Source organism: Falco biarmicus, chromosome Z (genome assembly GCF_023638135.1).
Source record: "Falco biarmicus isolate bFalBia1 chromosome Z, bFalBia1.pri, whole genome shotgun sequence".
NCBI lineage: Eukaryota > Metazoa > Chordata > Aves > Falconiformes > Falconidae > Falco > Falco biarmicus.
Genome location: NC_079311.1, coordinates 63,033,712 through 63,050,958, shown reverse-complemented (window position 1 = coordinate 63,050,958; position 17,247 = coordinate 63,033,712). Strand labels below are relative to the sequence as shown.

Below are 17,247 nucleotides of genomic sequence, written 5' to 3'. Positions count from 1 at the left end.
AGAAAAGACTTGGGTAACAGCAGCTTAAATCAAGTATCTGGAAAGAATTTATTTAGGTATCAGTACAGTGAAAGCTGACCCTGCTGAAGCCATTCAGCACTTTCAGACTGAGACATCTAATGGTTAAATTTGAGGTAAACAACCTTTTGCACAGTTTGGATGACTTTGGGTATGTGAATAAAATACCAAGGAAATAATGTAGTGCTTATTGGTGATAGCTGCCATCACAAAACTGTAAGTTATGATAAAATTTCTGGTAAAACATCATAAGGAATAAAAGCTGAGGAGAGATTGATTATCAAATTGAGCATCTAGATGTTATTTGTCAGAAAAGCAATATATGAAACAGTTGGATTGCATTTTGTTTCTGCAGATCTGTCTGGATTGGTTTTTTGTTAAACAGTGTAGGATCAAATTTGAGTATCACTCTCCAGTGTGAGAGTGAAGAAGGGACTTTTTTTTTTTTATTGCTACATTAAGACATCTGAAACATATTTGTATTTTGGTGGTTTATTGTTTTAATTTTGCATTACCATGTCTATCTACTCCAAGTGGATTACAAACGGCAATTTTTACTGAGTCAGGGTACCTATGTAACCAAAATGGAAATCTTGCATCTGTTGTTGATGCAAGATCTTAACCTTATGTAGATGTCTTAACCTGATGTAGAGTCTTAACCTTAAATCATTTTTTCTTTTCAGTGTCATTTACAAAATAGATAAAATTTCCAGAAAATCAATACAAGTTCTGTAGGAAAGCAAACAGACTTGGATTTCTTGCAGATTTGTAGTAATGGAAAATCTACCATAATTTTCCTGATTTTTTGAAGTAAAAACTTATATTTATGTATTTCAGTGATTTGTTTGTTTTCATTTTAAGAAAAAATTGTATGATTTTTTCAAGTCATCCTGGAACTGCATAAGAATTGATTTCAAAGATTTGATTCTGCTGAAGTTAGTTATTCAGTAGTGATTTTACTAGGTATAAAAAATCAAGTAATAGTGATAAAATCTGAATACCTTTCCCCTAAGTTTCTCAGATACATTCTTTTCTGAAACTCTTTACTTGTCTTTATTTTCCTTCAGTGTAAGTGAATGCTGTACTTTAAACACTGTTTAGAGATGAAGTCTATTTATTTAATCAATAATTAAATTGAGTTTAAGAAACTCCACCAAGATGCTTTAAATACGTGGCCTGATTATTCTGAGCAAGGTGATCACCCGGTCACTCCGTCCAGGTAAGGAAACTTTTGAAAACTGGGACGATCATTTAATTGTCTAAATACAGTTTTAGGTTCCTAATTTTAGGCCAACTTATTTGCCAACTTATTTCAAAGCAATACATGTGACATGGGGACGTGGGAGGTGGGACATAGAGATGAGGGTTCTCCAGGGATTCCTGGGGGTTCCCCAACATGGGACGGTCCCCGGGGGACCCTTCTTTTACTGTAATATTTCACAAATTGTGCCTCAATTGTGGAAACAGAGGGTAGGTACTTGCAGATTCATAATTCTAGGGTGTCCTGCTTGTGTCTTTGGGGTGAGAGAGAGGCATGTCCCAGCCCGATGAGAAGGACACTGTGGGCACCCAGGCCAGATGGAAGGTGGTCATGTTCCACCAGAACCCAGCTGAAGGATCAGGGCTGGGCATACCTCAGTGTGCATCCAGGTGAATACAAACAGAGGCACAGTTAATTTATCTGGGTTAAATTCCTCTTTTGAGTCATATTGTGGTGGTTCTTACTTAAATTCTCTTCTGAGTAATGAAAGGCAAGAACTTTCTCACTTTGCCCTAGCCTGTGTTGGAAATCTGTGTTCCTGTATTAATAAAATTTTATTGGCCATGTAGCCACCACAATTAATGTCTGAAAGGAGGGTCATGCTTCTGTAATACTGCTAAGGAATTTGTGTGAAATTCATGTAAAGACATTTTTGAAAAAGCCTGTGGTGAGAGTTCAGTTCAGCAAACCCATTTTTTCTGTCCAAAACATTGTAAGTCTTCTACAACGATATCTAGCAGCCATAAAATCTCTGTAACTCTGATTGTGTAGATCCTTGGATAACTGTTAGCAGACGAATCTGTGCAGTTGATGTAGACTGTATGAGCAGAGAGAACTGTAACTTGGAGCTGGCAAATCCCAGGAACAGTGAGGCTTTTGTAGGAAACTTAAAATTGTAGACTGACGTTGTTATTGATAGAGCTGTTTCCCAGAAGATGAGATGCATTGAGTTATAAAGAGTTTGTAAGTGCTGTTCAGAACAGGAGCGGACGTCCAACTCTGAGCAGCACTCTTCACATGTCACCTACTATGCTTCCTGCTGTAGACTGATGGGGAAGAGACTTACTTTAATGGTAAGAGTAGGTGTTCTGCACAAAAGGTCCTTTTGTGTGCTGTTAACTCAGATTGTGTCATGCATCACTGTAATTTGCTTTAGATTTGTGCTGAATGACAAGAAGAATTTCAGATGTGTTGTTTGATATACTATGACTATATTTATGCAAAGCTGCCAAAATATAGCAGCACTGTTCCAGACATTCTTTTACAGACACTTTGTTAGGAGTATTTTCCCTAACAGAGTAATATGATACACATTCATGCAAAGCCTAGAAGTAGAATGGAAAAATGAATGCATACAAATTGCCTGTCACTTCAGTGCTGTAATTGCCTTTGTTAAAACTAAAAGCTATGCTATTTATACAGGTATAACAGAAATAATTTATTGATTCTCAGCTCTTTATGTATGTGAATTGACAGGATTGTTGTCTTTTTACCATGGTTGCACTGGAGAGAAGTTGTGCTCTTGTACGAGAGAGGTGGATTCTTCCCATGTAGGTAGCAACTGCTTTGATCAAACTAACAGAAGGAAATACTCATGCTTGCAACTTGTTTACTGCTTCAGTACTATAATTTAACCTTGCAGTCCAGGTATGTGTGTAAGCCTCAGCAGTATGTTTAGCACATGTTACTACCAGTTCTACATTGTTTCAGTTTCCAAAATGCAAAGGAGATCTGTAATAGCAACAATACTCTCCTTTTTTTCCCCTACAACTTCTGTGAGAAAAAAGTTGTTAAAAAAGATGTTTTCTCTGCATGGAGTTCACACCAGAACCAACCTTTTTTCATTATGTAGGCACAGCATCAAGGTTCTAGGCGATTCATAGAAGTTTCTGCAGGCCTCTGTGAGTGAATTTTCATCTTTCTTTGAAATACTGGTTACAATAAAGATAAATAATAATTAATATTTGCTTTATTGTTAGGTGTAGTGACACTAATAGCTTTGCCTGGATGCTGTACTCGGCATATTTATTTTTGGTGTGAAGCTTCATTTGCTATAATGCTTTCATCATTGTTCTAAGTGCCTGAATAAATAATGTGTGTATTTTAATGCAAGCACAAAATGCAAAATCAGAAAAATGAAGATAAGCTTGTAACATGGCACTTATTTCGTATATACTAGTTTAGGGGTGGGTATAAATATCAAAGCATTAAGATAATTGTGGTTCGAGTACTTTGAGTAATATTTATTCTAGCGGCTTGTCTCTGAATTCATGTTGATAATTACATTATTTTAATAGGAATAATATTTTATGATAAATCAGTTAAGTAGTTGCCATGATCTTCAAAATATCTTCATAAAAGCTGCTTTTATAGATGTTCCTTAAACAATTAATATGGTTCTCCTAAGACAGATTTCCAAGAGGGTAATAATAGCTAGCACTGCCAGATTAGATGTGTATTCCAAAAGCTTAAAGGCTCAACTACTCCACAGAAGGAGATGCAGATATCAATCAAATTGCATAACAAAAAATGCTTCAATAATTTCAAATCCATTATAACAAGAAACTGAAATATATTATACAAGATGCTTGGAAAGAAAGGGGATATGTGCATAATACCTATGTACAACACCTAGCACAAGGGATATTCAGTTCTGTGCAGCCTGTTTCAATCTGATTAAAGCAGTATGAATCCTTAATACAGTAAAACAATTTTTATTCTATGTCTGTGAAGTGTGTACAGAAATAAAAAAAGATACTGGATCATTTTTTTCTCCTTTATCTGTTTCTCTGACTTTTGTTTTACACTTCTTCCACAAAATAATTCTTTATCTTCTAACATAAGTAAGATTAAAGATCTGCTGAATTAAAAATATGTCGTTGAGACAAATTGGTTAACTTGCCTTCTATCAAAGCATGTTAGAAATTTATTTTTCTTAAGGTACTCTAGTTATGTCCTCAAATTGTCCTTTTACTTAGAAGAGATTATATTAAGAATGCATTTATTAATATTAAATACGTTAACAGGCTACTGAGGTTACTAAGTTCTGTAAGTCTCAATGAATCTCTAACTAGAAGTTTTAAAAATGCTCTAAATAATGTTCATTAATCAATTCGGTAATTAATGAAGTGTGTAAAAAGGATATGCTTCCTGGATTAAATAAATTTACTCTTTAAAACTTTAAAATCATGGCTTTTATTGTTTCTTTGTAATAGTTTTAGGCCTGTGAAAGTCAGATGTTTCCAGATTGTCGTGATATTTTCTGAATATGACTGCTCTCCATAGGAGAAAAGTGGAGGCTGAACCTACTCAGACTCTTTTGAAGTGCCCATGTATGAGAGTGGGCTTTATTTTCCACAGAGTGCTGAGTTAATCCAGTCATTTCAGTGCTGGTACTGTCTCATAGGTGACTTCTGCCTGCAGCTGGGCTGTAATAGTTACACGCTGATAAAACTTTGCACTCAGTGTCGTACACCTACTCCACTAACAGGCCATAAGATTAGATACTTTGGAAAAAAATAGTCTGCATATATGTAGTCTTTAAGTGGTGGAGAGTTTATCACATTGATAATCCATTTAAATTGTTGTTCTCGCTTCATATTTGTGGCTTATCCAGTTTGAAGTGTTAATTGCATCTATAAGATGTCACATCTTATTCCTTTTTGTGGTAGATTTTAAAGAATCAAGTTGACAGAATTTCTTTGCCTTCTGTTGTAGGATGTATTTTAGGCTTTTATATGTTTTTGTAGTACCCTCTCTGCTTTGAAATGTCAATTTTAAATTGCAGATGTTCAAACTTGGGTATGTTATTTTAGAAGAGATCTCGGTAACAACCTGTACAGAACTTCAGGACAGCCTTTAAAAGCAGTCTTATGTAGGCAGCAAGAGAAGAAATTCCTCCTGGGCAAGCACAAGCTATGTTCTTCCAGTGTTTTTCTATGTCCACATTTACCCTGTGGTTGTGAAGGTGTCCTGGCCTTCAATACTTGAAGAATTTTTTGGCCTGACAAGGCTCCAAAGAACTAGCAGTTTTTTCATGTCCCTGCATCTTCCATTGATAAGGCCTTTGCTCTGCTAATGATGTGAATGGCCTCATCAGAGGGGCAACATCACATGGGTTAAATGAAATGCATAGTTCCTTGGCTCTGGGCACTTGACACAGTCATAAGGAATCGTTCCCAGTGCAGCTAATCCAGACGGTGTTGTTAAGCTCTGAACCAAGGCCCTGTGTCCATGTGTATCGATTGCTTAGCTCCTAGTTCCCAGTTATCCCAGGTGTTCCTATCTGGGACCAAAAAAACTGTGTCCTTTCCTATCTCCTTATTTATGCTTCCACAGTATCTTCAAGAGCTAACATTTCCAGGCCAGCATATGACAAGACTTACTTATATTAGAGCATGCACGACACAGCGTCTTTTAACTTGAGAAACGTAATGAACTGATAGCAGTTTTCAGAGATTTTTTGACTACCTGCAGATTTGTTGGCTGTGCCTAGCCTTGTCAGCACCTTTGATCCTTCCAGGGAACTGTGTCTTATTGCACCTGAACAAACCAAAACAGTACTAGTGCTGGCTCCCACATCAGGGTTCATAACTAATAAGCATCATTTGCTCTCTGTGAGCACCTCATCTTCAGGCTATTGGCTTATTGTTTTAATCTCTAGTATCTTTTCTGTACGCTATCTAATTTTTCTGCATGCATTTTAATTTGTGGGTAACACTTGGAACTTCTAATAACTCCCTGGTGATTAGTGCAAAGGCAGTCACCTAGTCAAGTCCAAACAGCACTTCACAAGTTTATCATAGCTGAGTAGGTTGGCAATAGTACAAAGTCACAGTAGGAAAGTATAAGAAATTGTAATGAATCTAAAAAATGCATGAAAATAAATTCAGCTAACCAGACAAATTGTGATAACTTGCATTCATTAAGTGCTGAGATACTAAAATAATAGACTGAATATTTATCTTAGGCAGGGGTACGGTAAGCTCATAGAGTACTAACCTGGCTCTGTTTGTGGCATGCGTAATGTTTGAATACAGCAAACGTTAAAAACCTGATAATTTTCTCAACTATGGCCTATGCATAATAATTCAGTAAACTTTAACTAGGTAAGAAATTTAACTTGCCTGTGTTGTTCACTATGAGATCATTCAGGAGTAAGAAGAGATTGTAGTAATGCTGTAGTAGCCTTCATTACCTAAAGACAGAAACTGCTGGAGATTGATAAAGTTAGTATGTGTACATATATTTGATTAAACAAATAAAGCATATTTGATTAGGCAACCTGCTAAAGTGTAGAAAAACAATGTTTGGAGGGTCAAAAAGTATTTTCAGGTCTAAAAAGCAATAGCCCTCATGAATATACATCACCTCAGAACAACCTTTGATAGCTCAAATAGAGAGAGAAAGGGCATTAAAGTGTTATGGAGTGTATCTTCTCTGAGAAGCAGGAGGATAGGTGATTTATTTTCACTGGAACATGGCAGAGGCTAATGAGGTTAGAGTGCAAATATCTGTTGAGAATATTCTGATTTTCATTTTCATTGTTTATTCTGTTTATTTATGGTTGTCTCTTTAGAGCCCCATATACATAATGCGTAGGTGTCCAACAAGTAGTTGTCTTAGAAGCCTTGGTCTACAAAGCACTTAATGACACAAGATGAACAACTCCACTGCTTAAAGATTCTTCCAAATAATACAGAATTTTTTAAAAAAATAGAGTTAGCTTTAAACAAAACTTTTATAGAAGAAGAATGAACAAAATGTCCTTCAGCTGTTTTCCTTTGAGCAATTTCCTTTGAGCAACCCAACCCAAATGCAGCAGAAGGGGTATGAATGTAGGATGTGGCAGCAGATAGCTCCAGAGAGCTGCTGAGGCAGCTTTGCCCTGCTTAGAAGTGTTTGGCTTGCCTTTGGATTCTTCTGAGATGTTGTATGGGGAGAAATACAGAGTGCAAGGAATTCAGACTGAATTGTTGATTTGTACAGATATTGAAGCCATGAGCATTGGCACCTCTGCCCTGTTATGATGTGTATGTTTCGAACCTAGGTTTGCTAGACGCCTGAAAAGATGCCCTTTTGCATTCATCATACCAGTCAACCAAAACTGAATGCTCAAAGTCATATAAACCCCAGCAGACTGCATGGCCTGATTTGGAAGAACTTCTGCCAGTTTAGAGTAAAGATTTTTGGTAGGGTTTTTGCTACATTTTAAAATTGGACTTGAATTTGTTTTCTGAGTTTGCTTTTGTAACTCCATAAAAAGTCACCAATTTAGTCTGTAGAAATTAGGCTAAATAAGTTCTGATCAAAGCAACAAAGCATTTGCAGACTTTCCCATAGCAATGGCATTCATTTCAGTGTCTCTACTCAACCTAGCTATCAATTTTTATGAAATTTTCAGGAAGACAGTGCACCTGAGGTCACAAGCCATGTGTCAGGTTTGGTTATAACTGACTAACAGGTTCAAAAGCTGTTATCCACCTTACAGATGGATAGTCATGGCACTCCCATAAGCTGCATTTCTGTTGGAAGTCAGGCTAAACCCAATGGTTATTTTTTTCAAGCAGCAACCAAGAAGTATTTCTTTGGTTTTGCTTCATTTCTGTACAAAACGGGATGTATGTTCATTCTTTCCAAACTTTTCAGTCCTGGGGTGTATGATTCTGATTATAATAGTGTAACTGGAGGCTTAAAGTCTGTTTTAGAGCTGTAAATCATTGCAGATTTATTTATGTACAGCTTATGAATAGCATGGAACAGATTACTGAGAAGCAGCTTCCAAGAGAACAAAGGAGAATATGCATACTGCACTCTTTCAAAATGTGAGGTGTGCGAATGTGCAGCAAATCAGGTCTTCCTCCTGGTTTGTAAGGTGAATATGTGGCTTCTTGAGCCTCCCACACCAGTGGTCCCCTTTTGATGTACTGTATGAGGTACTGTTCGTGTAAGGGAACAGCGAAGGAGTTGCCTCTGCAAAGACACTACAGTTTTATCCATCTTTACATTAAGCATAAGGACAGAAAGAAATTTTTTTCATCTCCTAACCAGTTTATGTAACACCTAACGGATTATGTATTGTGATCACCACATATGTCAGATTCTTATAGTAAGGAATTGCTGAAAAAAGGGTTTTATTGCCCAGTGGAACATGTAGTCACATTTACGTTACAAGTGCAGTCTGGAATGGGATCCCCACAGTTTTATGGCAAAGATTAATAACCTTTCTCATTTTAAGAGAACTTTTGGATATATTTGGTGGGCCTCACACTAATAATGCATCTGTCTTGTTTCCCCCGTCTGTTCCACAGGGCTTTCCATCATTCTTACACAATTTTTTGCACCAGCTTGTGCTGTTTAATGCCCAGCCATTTCACAGTGCACATTACTACTCAGGCGTCTCACACCACTAGGTGTTTCTCTGGTCCTCCATACTGCACAGCACTGTGCTACTTGGCATATCCCATCCCAGACTATACAGATTCTTTCTCATTCTTAGTACCACAACGCTGCAAAGCACTCACCTGAAAATGTCATGTCCATGGTGAATGGCTTATCCCTGACTCTGCTCTCACACTGATTTTGTTTAGGTGGGAAAAAGAGAGTCCATGGCATGCTTCTATTTTAACTCTTGGTTAGCAGAAGAATGTAGCCCTATAAGGCATTTAGATTCTTCTGCTGCTGTCACTTAAGGGCAATTTATTGGCACAATTATTATGCACTACTAGTAAGTCACTACTAATTAACTTGGAGTTGAGTTTGCATTGACAAAGCATCAACAGGTATCTTTTGGCTTTCCTTCTTCTGTTTAAAAAGTGAAATATATTAAAAATTTTCTCTAATGTTTACTTAACTTCAAAGCCTTTACAAAAAATCCACCTTTGATCACTGATCTTTTCTGAAGTAATATTTCTATAAATACAGTTTTATGTATTTTTTCCAAATTTTATTTCAGGCAGTTATCTCTGCAAGATAATAATATGAACTATAGAACAGATTTTTTTCTTGATCATCATTCCCTTTAACTGTGGAAATTTTTGAGCTTACAAAGCATTCTGAATTGGTCAGTTTAAAATGAAGGGGTTTGCAAAGTTGGTTTTTTTTGCAGTTTGGCATCTTGGGGCAAATATTATATGTGCTTTATTTAGTTTTGTAACTGTTCTGATCATACTCCCAGATTTTACTCTGAGCCTCCTTTTTACTGGTAGCATACATATGGAATCTTTTCTTGTTAGTGTCTACATCCACTAGTGATAGGTCTTTCACATGATTACAGGTAAATCTTGCATTAAATATCATATTATTCATTGGTGCATGTGTTCTTTCTGAATATGGGACTGAATCAGACACTTTCATGTAGTCCAGCCAAACTGTGTTAGACTCCTTGTTAGTTAACATTCTTTATAGGCTTTTCAAGGCAAAATTGGTCCTCTATTCCTTTCTTCTTTCTTTTTTTTTTTTTTAACATCCTTCTTACCAGTGAAATATGAGAGGTTGCCATCAGCTGATACAGTCAGTATTAGCAGTTCCCAAATCACTTGGGAAGATGGAAACTTTTGTCACTCTTACCATTCTTTCTTTTCTTAGGAGCGATAGTTTTGTTTTCAAGATTTTCCATAGTATTTGGCAGCCTTACTCCCATCACTGTCCTTGATGCCTACATGGCCTTTCTCAATTTCATCTGTACTATAATTCTGGAAAAACAACTTGTAAAGCTCTCAAAACACTGAAGCTCTGGTTCTAGTTGGAACATACAGGCACTGCTTAGTTGCAAACAAAAAACAGTGCCTGTTCAAATTATTGTGCGTTAGCTTCTTGTGTAAAGAAGTTGCTCTGATTTTAGCTTTGCAGTACTAAATTCTGCTGTGCATCTAAATATGTCTTTTGAGAAGGGGAGCAAAACTGTAGAAAAAACAGCTTTGTTTTTACTGGAGTAAACTCCAGTGCTGGAGTTTAGTTTGCACATCAGAATAGTTTTGATCTTCTTTCTAATTGCAAATGGCTCTGAGATTCTCCTGTCTGTGCATCTTACCTTGATTACAAACCTATGTCAAAACCAGCTATTACCCTTGAATCCTGAGCCATTTTGCCTCCAGCTCCCTTATTTACTTAATCATTGGCTGATGTTTAACTTGCAGCCAACAAGACAGCCAGCTCGTCTATACACACTGCATCTTTCCTTTCTGATCAGCGCTTATCAAAACCAGTCAGCAAAAGCTTGCTTCCCCACCCCAGCCCACCTTTTGGGTTTGTGCTAGCTTTTAATTACAATTTTGCCCTTACTTAGCATCATTTAGGTTGGAAAAGACCTTTAAGATCACTGAGCCAGGCAGTTAACCTAACAGTGCCAAGTCCATGTGACTGGGTTGGAGTGGGTTCTTACTGTCACAAGTATATTAGTGTTTTCTAATTTCTGCTGAAGTAATCTCTGTCATGTGTTAAGCTCAGACTGCCTTCCTCACCTTCTGTGCCAAATTACTTCCCACTTTTTGTCAAAGAAACGATATTATGAGGCTTCCTTCATTCTAAAATCACCTAGCTGTAATCAACTCTCAATTAACCTTTTGCCATCCTGTGGTGGTGCAGGTTGTCTGTGCTGTAAGTGTGGAGACAGTCTGGGTTAAACAGTGTTATTGATTAGTTGTAATACAACGCTGCTCTAACACTTTCCTACAGTGTGGAGCTAGAAGTAATAGTCCCAGTTGTTACTGTCTGGGACTAGCTTCTATAGATAGTACAGAAGCTAGAAGCTAGTTCCAGCCAGACCTACACTGGCTGCTTGTCAGTACAGCCCAGTTGCCTCTGCAGTAAATTCCAGTACATGCTGAAGTTTTCTGGGCCTGTTTCAAGTCTGGCACAGAGAAAATCAAGGTGGAGTAATAAGTGCTGAGGTAAGTGCTACAAGGGCCACACAGGTATGGACGCTTAGGGTTGCACAAGAGCTTGCAATTGGACATGGCGCTAAACCCAGACTATCTCCATGCATTTGTATCACAGCAGGCCAGAATTTGCAAACCCTCTTGGCACCTGGCATTCTGGAAAGTGCGATGGATGCAAAGGCTGATCCACATTGGCAGGATGAGTCCTTATCCAGAACTCCTAAATTCTGGGTAAATGCTTCTGTTCTGTAATTTTAAATGCATTCCACAGTACCTAATCTGTTAGGGCTTATTCATAGTGTTCAATATTCCAGGTAGAAAAGGACTAACTACAATGAGAAACAACAGAAATTCAAACCAGTAAGCCAATGTAATAATCTCTGAAACAGATCTAGGGAATCCCATCTCTACAGCAGGCACAAAATAATTGCCATTAATATTTAGTGTACCGATACCAGGCGGTGGTTGTCTGCCATGGCCCGTGAGTGTCAAAAGTGGCCTGTGTAACATACAGCTAGTGGTGTGTAAGGTGGATGCAAGTCAAGCAGCTGCTCTAGCACGAAGTAGTATTTATTGGGTAGAAATGCATCAATAGGTGCACTTAACATCAATGACACATGTCTGGAAGGGCTGCAGGACTAGTGTTGCAGGGCTTGCAAAGAGGCAGGTGCGGAGCAGTGATTGATCAAGGGGCATGAGGGTATTACGGATATTGGATCCTACAAGAAGTCACTGGTATTACAAGGCAGTGTAGAATTAAGATACTTAAACGGAGATCATTAGGCAAGGATTGTGAGTTCAGAACAAGGGCCATGAGAGAAGCGTTTTGACACTCCATAGTGTCTGAGACCCTCCTCTGTCTTGGTTCTTTCCTGCCAGGTCTCTTGGATATTGGGCTGTGTTGGGTTCTGTTAACTGTGAAACAGAGAGGATAGACGAGCTATAGAAAAGTCAATGTGTTTTCTGGGGCTCCAAAAAAATACCTTTTAAGCCAAAACCTTTGGATGCCATTAGTATGAGTTCTTCAGATTACATGGAAAAGTTTAGTCATCCTACAAGAGCAAAGCAGGAACCTGGCAGTATACACATGTTGTTACACTCATATGGCATGTACACCATTTGGGAAGTCCAGCTGTGTCCCCCTACAAATATGTCAATGCAAGGAAATTTGGAGCATATGTGCTGGTGAAAACAAGCAGTTACCAGGGTTGTTAGGGGTTCCTAGACTTTCTACTCTAAGGTTTAGATTCTGCATTGTAGTAATAAGGTTGTGGCTTGTTTCAACTGTGAGTCATTATTCTTGATCAAACATGCCCTCCACAAATTACCTTTCAAGGGCAGAGCATTCCACAGATTATTTTTAGAGATTTTTGTTTTGTTCTGCCTTTCTTAGCAAAGTAAGCAGGTGTTTTGGTAATAAAGTTACAAATAAATTTGTTAAAGTTCATTTTAAAAGAAGAAATCTGATGATAGTACAGTTTTACTTACCCTTTTTGGTTTTGTTATTTCTTTCTTTTACTGTCTCATACAATTTTTGTTCTCCTTTCCCACAGAGTGCTTGTTCTGACATTGCTGTCTTATCAGGATGTTTCATCATCTCGTTAAAAGTAACCTGTATTAAAAATTAAGAATATCACCAGTGTTTACCAACTTCTTAAGCTTTTTTTAAAGTCACCTTCCTGCCAGCTAGCTTATCCAAAATAGTTATGAGCTAGCCTGTAAAAATACCTTTTCTGTTTCTTTTTCTTCTTACAGACTGCAAGTGATACCCTACATACAGACGATGAGCATGAACTCAGAGGAGATAAAGAAAGCTATCTCTGTGCGGTGTGCTTGGATGTTTATTTCAACCCTTACATGTGCTATCCATGCCACCACATCTTTTGTGAACCTTGCTTAAGGATGCTTGCCAAAGACAATCCAGCCAGCACTCCATGTCCGCTGTGTCGCACTACAATTGCCAGAGTCTTTTTCCAGACAGGTATAGAAATGAAAGTTTTTGCAATACAGAACAGTTTTCGTAGATTTCCTTCCCGTATTTCTGGCCTGAATACATACATAGTTAAAGAATGGTAAAACTTTACTAACCAAATATAGTCATAAAAAGAAGAAAGAAGTAGTAATATGCAATGGGCCACATCCCAAATGCATGTAGAGCAAAATTCCATGATGTTAATCCACTGTGAGGTTTTCTTTGCTTTTAATTCTGCCTAGGACTATTCCATGCAGGCTTTCTCTAGGGGCAAGAATCTTGTTACAGATGTGTATTTTAAAACTTGCTGATTTTTGAAGTGAGGTTCTCATATTTTGCATTTCTTTGTTTTCCTCTTGCTAAATAATCACAAACTCCAAACATAATAAACATTTTGTCAAAATTCCTGCCAGAAAAGCATTCTTAAAATTACTAACAATGACACACAAATAAATGCTCTTTTCTTGGTTTTATGGCTTTAGTTTAGCTACAAGTGAAAATAAAGGCTGGCGGAACTATAGAATCCTCCTAACTAATCTTGTTTTTAACTTCTCCTTTCCTGGCCTCTTATGCCTTCATCTCTGATGTTCCTGACATAGCAGTAGGAAAACTTGGTGAGCAAGGGGTGTTTGATGTCAGAATGAGTACTGGGATAGAAGGAGGGTAAGTAGTGCTCTAGATGGGATACTTGGAACAGCATGAATTAAACTTTTATGTCTGGAGCTGAAAAAGGCAAATTTAAGCACCGTGAATAAAATTTCAGTATGATACCTGGAGTGAGGCCATTTAGAGCACTTAAAACTGTGCATAGACAGGTCACAAAGTAATGGAAATGACTCAGCCATGAAGGAGTGTTTTGTTTATTTTTGCATGCTGCAGAGACCTTGCAGTGATCCTCTTTAAACTGGGCAAGCACTGTGATGATGACAGGTTGGTATTGCAGATTAAAGTATGATTTCAAATTGATGAGCAGAGCTGCCCAGCTTCTATTTTTGGTTGTGCACAGACTCTTCCTCTGCACGGACACAACTTGGTACAATTTGATCACAAACCAGTTCGAGGAACTGACTGGGCTAATAAGAACTCATTTAGGTGGGAAGGAGACATTTTTCAAACAAACTAATTGTCCCAGAATGGTTCATTGGGGAGCTGCTGGTTTCCAGGGCAGGGACTGACTATGTCAGCCAGTCAGCAGAGAAAATGGATGGCAAGCTGCAGCCTGAGCTCTCAGCGTCCTGCCTGGCTGGTGTATAGGGGTTTCAAGCTGTTCTCATTTAATTTGCTTCATGTTTGATGCTTCTTGGATTTGATGTACCAGATGAAGTGTGTTTCAACAATAGAGAAGATGAAGTGTGTTTCAACAATAGAGAATTACTTACAGTTGTTTTAGGGCTATTTAAATCTTAAAAAAGCTATTTAACAGATTCGCTGCAGCAAAATAGTACTGGGAGAGCACAAAGAATATAGAAGCCTGCTAAAAAGTATTTGCAAAACTTTTCAAGGCATTTGAAGTACTGCCATTTAAGTGAAATGTCACAAGGATTATTTGCAACCTTTGAGTACTTCATATACAATGTGTAAAAATACCTGATGGGAGGGAATGAAGAGGGAGCCAAATTCTTCTCAGTGGTGCCCACGGGCAGGACAAGAGGCAGTGGGCACAAACTGAAACACATGAAATTCCATCTGAACACAAGAAAACACTTCTTCCTGTGAGGGTGGTGAAACAACTTGCTCAGAGAGGCTATGGAATCTCCATCTGTGGAAACACTGAAAACCCAGCCAGACACGCTCCTGGGCAACCTGCTGTAACTGACCCTGCTTGGGCAGTGTGGGTTGGACTAGCTGATCTCAAGACATCCCTTTCAACCTAACCCATTCTGTGAAAATACTAAAAAGCTATGTAGTTTTGAGGAAAGGGATCTGTCTTGCTGAAGTGTTAATACAGTGTCATAAGTGTGTAAATAGAGAGTCTCCTGTAAATAGAGAGCTGTAACAGTGGGTGAGATTTATTTAGTATTAACAACTTCAGATAAGAGAAATCTATACGGCCTTACAGGAGATAGCTGTATGCTTAGCTTAGCAATGTATTTGAAAAGAGGTACACTAATTTTACTTTGTTTTATTATACATACATTAAGAAAAATATTTGTAATTTCCCAGTGCATAACATACTAAGCAGCTTCTAAATCAACACATTAAGGAAGATGAGTGGTGCCAAACCACTGTAAAGGGTAGTAAGTTTTTTTTTTTTACTTATTTATTAAGCCTTTTAAAAGTTATGTTGAAGTATGCTGCTATACTTTTTGTATAGCAGCCAAACAAACAAACAAAGCAAAGTTGCTAGCATTCTTTACATATTTCTCTAATGCTGAAACTGGGATGTCTTATTTCCCTCACTAATTTATTTTGGATACTTCATGCAGCTTTCCTTTTGTATAACTGCATTTTATTCTACAAGGACATGTCAAAAAGAAAACATTTATTGGTATATTCAGAAGTTCACGTTCAGCTTGTACAGTTTTGCACCTGAACATAACTGCAACAGAATGTAACATGTCAAAAAAAGCTGAAGGCTAACAGGTCAGTTATCCACCAATTGTGAAGAAAAAATTGTGCTTAACCGAGAACTACAAAGCTGGATGCGATCCACGATGATACTTCCTCTGGCCTGTTGCCTTCACCAAGTCAGCTTTTTTCACTGATTCTCTTGAGACTTGAGTTCCAGTCCAGATAGGTTGCTCATGTGGTGTCCACCATGCATTCCCATCTTTCTTAAAGATTTTCTTAAAAGCCCTTCTTTGATCAGGATAAAGTCACATCTGGTCAGATGACAGGGTGCCCAGGATACATCTACAACAACAGCTTTTGATCTGATTGCAGCAGCCCACTTCAAGTAACTCTGTCTTTCAAATGCCTCTCATATATGCTCTGTAGCATATAAAACACTTACATAAAAATTAAAAACCACTAGTGAAAAATACACAGCTTGTTCCTTTTACATTTAGGAAAGAAAATGGCCTCTTTCTCCTCAGTAACAGAGGTTTATGGGTGCAGTAGCACTCTTCTCACATAATGAGATAGAAGGATTTGGAGATTTCTGTACTCTGCATGCATTCTGTAGCCTCGTCCCACTTCCATTCTGACATGGTGAAATACAGAAAAATTTTTAGAATAAGACCAGCATATTTTTTTTTGCTTGAAATCTGCTGATGCCTCCCTCTTATATAGAAAAAAGCTACTGCAACCAAAGGGCATTTGGAATTTTTTCTTCTTCCTGGAGCCTGCTCACAAAAAGCTGAGCTTTCTCAAATTTGCCAGAGAAGAAGATTTGATCCTTTCATAAAATATCAATTATTGAAAAGTATGTACAATTGCAATGAACCAGGTAAAGTAATAATACACAAGCCTTTTCATAAGATGTGTGAAGGGCCTTTTCTTTCTTTTATGGTAAGAAGGAATTATGGTAGCAGCTGCTATTATTAGCATTTATCTGGAGCCATGGTGGTTTGAAGGGTCAAAATGGGGGGGGTTGAAGTTTTTCTGTTAGCAGCAGAACACTTCTGTGGTAAGAAAATATGGTTATTATTAAATTTATTTCCATTTCTGTATTGCTATGGATAGGTTATTTTTGGCAGGTTCAAGTTGTAGTCCGCGTAGCTGTTTCCCCAAATTATATCCCAAGAAGCTAATGATTTCTTGAGATTAATAAAATATGTCAACCCTTGAAATCTGTCAGTAGTCATTCTACAAATGTGTTCTTAATTCCTGCTAATCCACCACATTTTAAAAAATATAAAAAATAATTTTTAGACTCCACCTCTCCTTGCATTACTGTTACTGAGTGATCGTGTTAAAAAACAGTATCAACTGAGCAAACATAGCCTGCTTTATTATATACTTAATTTTGCTAGAATTTGACATCATCTTTCCTTAATGCTTTTTTTCAGAGGAACAGAATCATAACAGGATGTGTAAGACTTGTTCTTGCTATATCTGGAAACGCTTGGTTTTATGTGATTTTAAAACAATTTAAAAGATGTTATAATCAGAAAATGGATTACACAGTAGATAAGGCATGTTTATTTTGTAGTAAAAATGTATCCAAATTATTGCTG

At 37.6% G+C, this 17,247-nt stretch overlaps 1 protein-coding gene across 2 annotated transcripts in view; it reads left to right on the top strand.

Moving 5' to 3' along the window:
- RNF180 (ring finger protein 180) overlaps positions 1-17,247 on the top strand; it is a 79,703-nt gene that overhangs the window by 40,808 nt on the left and 21,648 nt on the right. For both annotated transcript variants that reach the window (XM_056325315.1, XM_056325314.1), the window contains exon 5: positions 12,913-13,138. In XM_056325315.1, the coding sequence (XP_056181290.1) occupies positions 12,913-13,138 (226 nt within the window). The remainder of the gene's footprint in view (positions 1-12,912; positions 13,139-17,247) is intronic.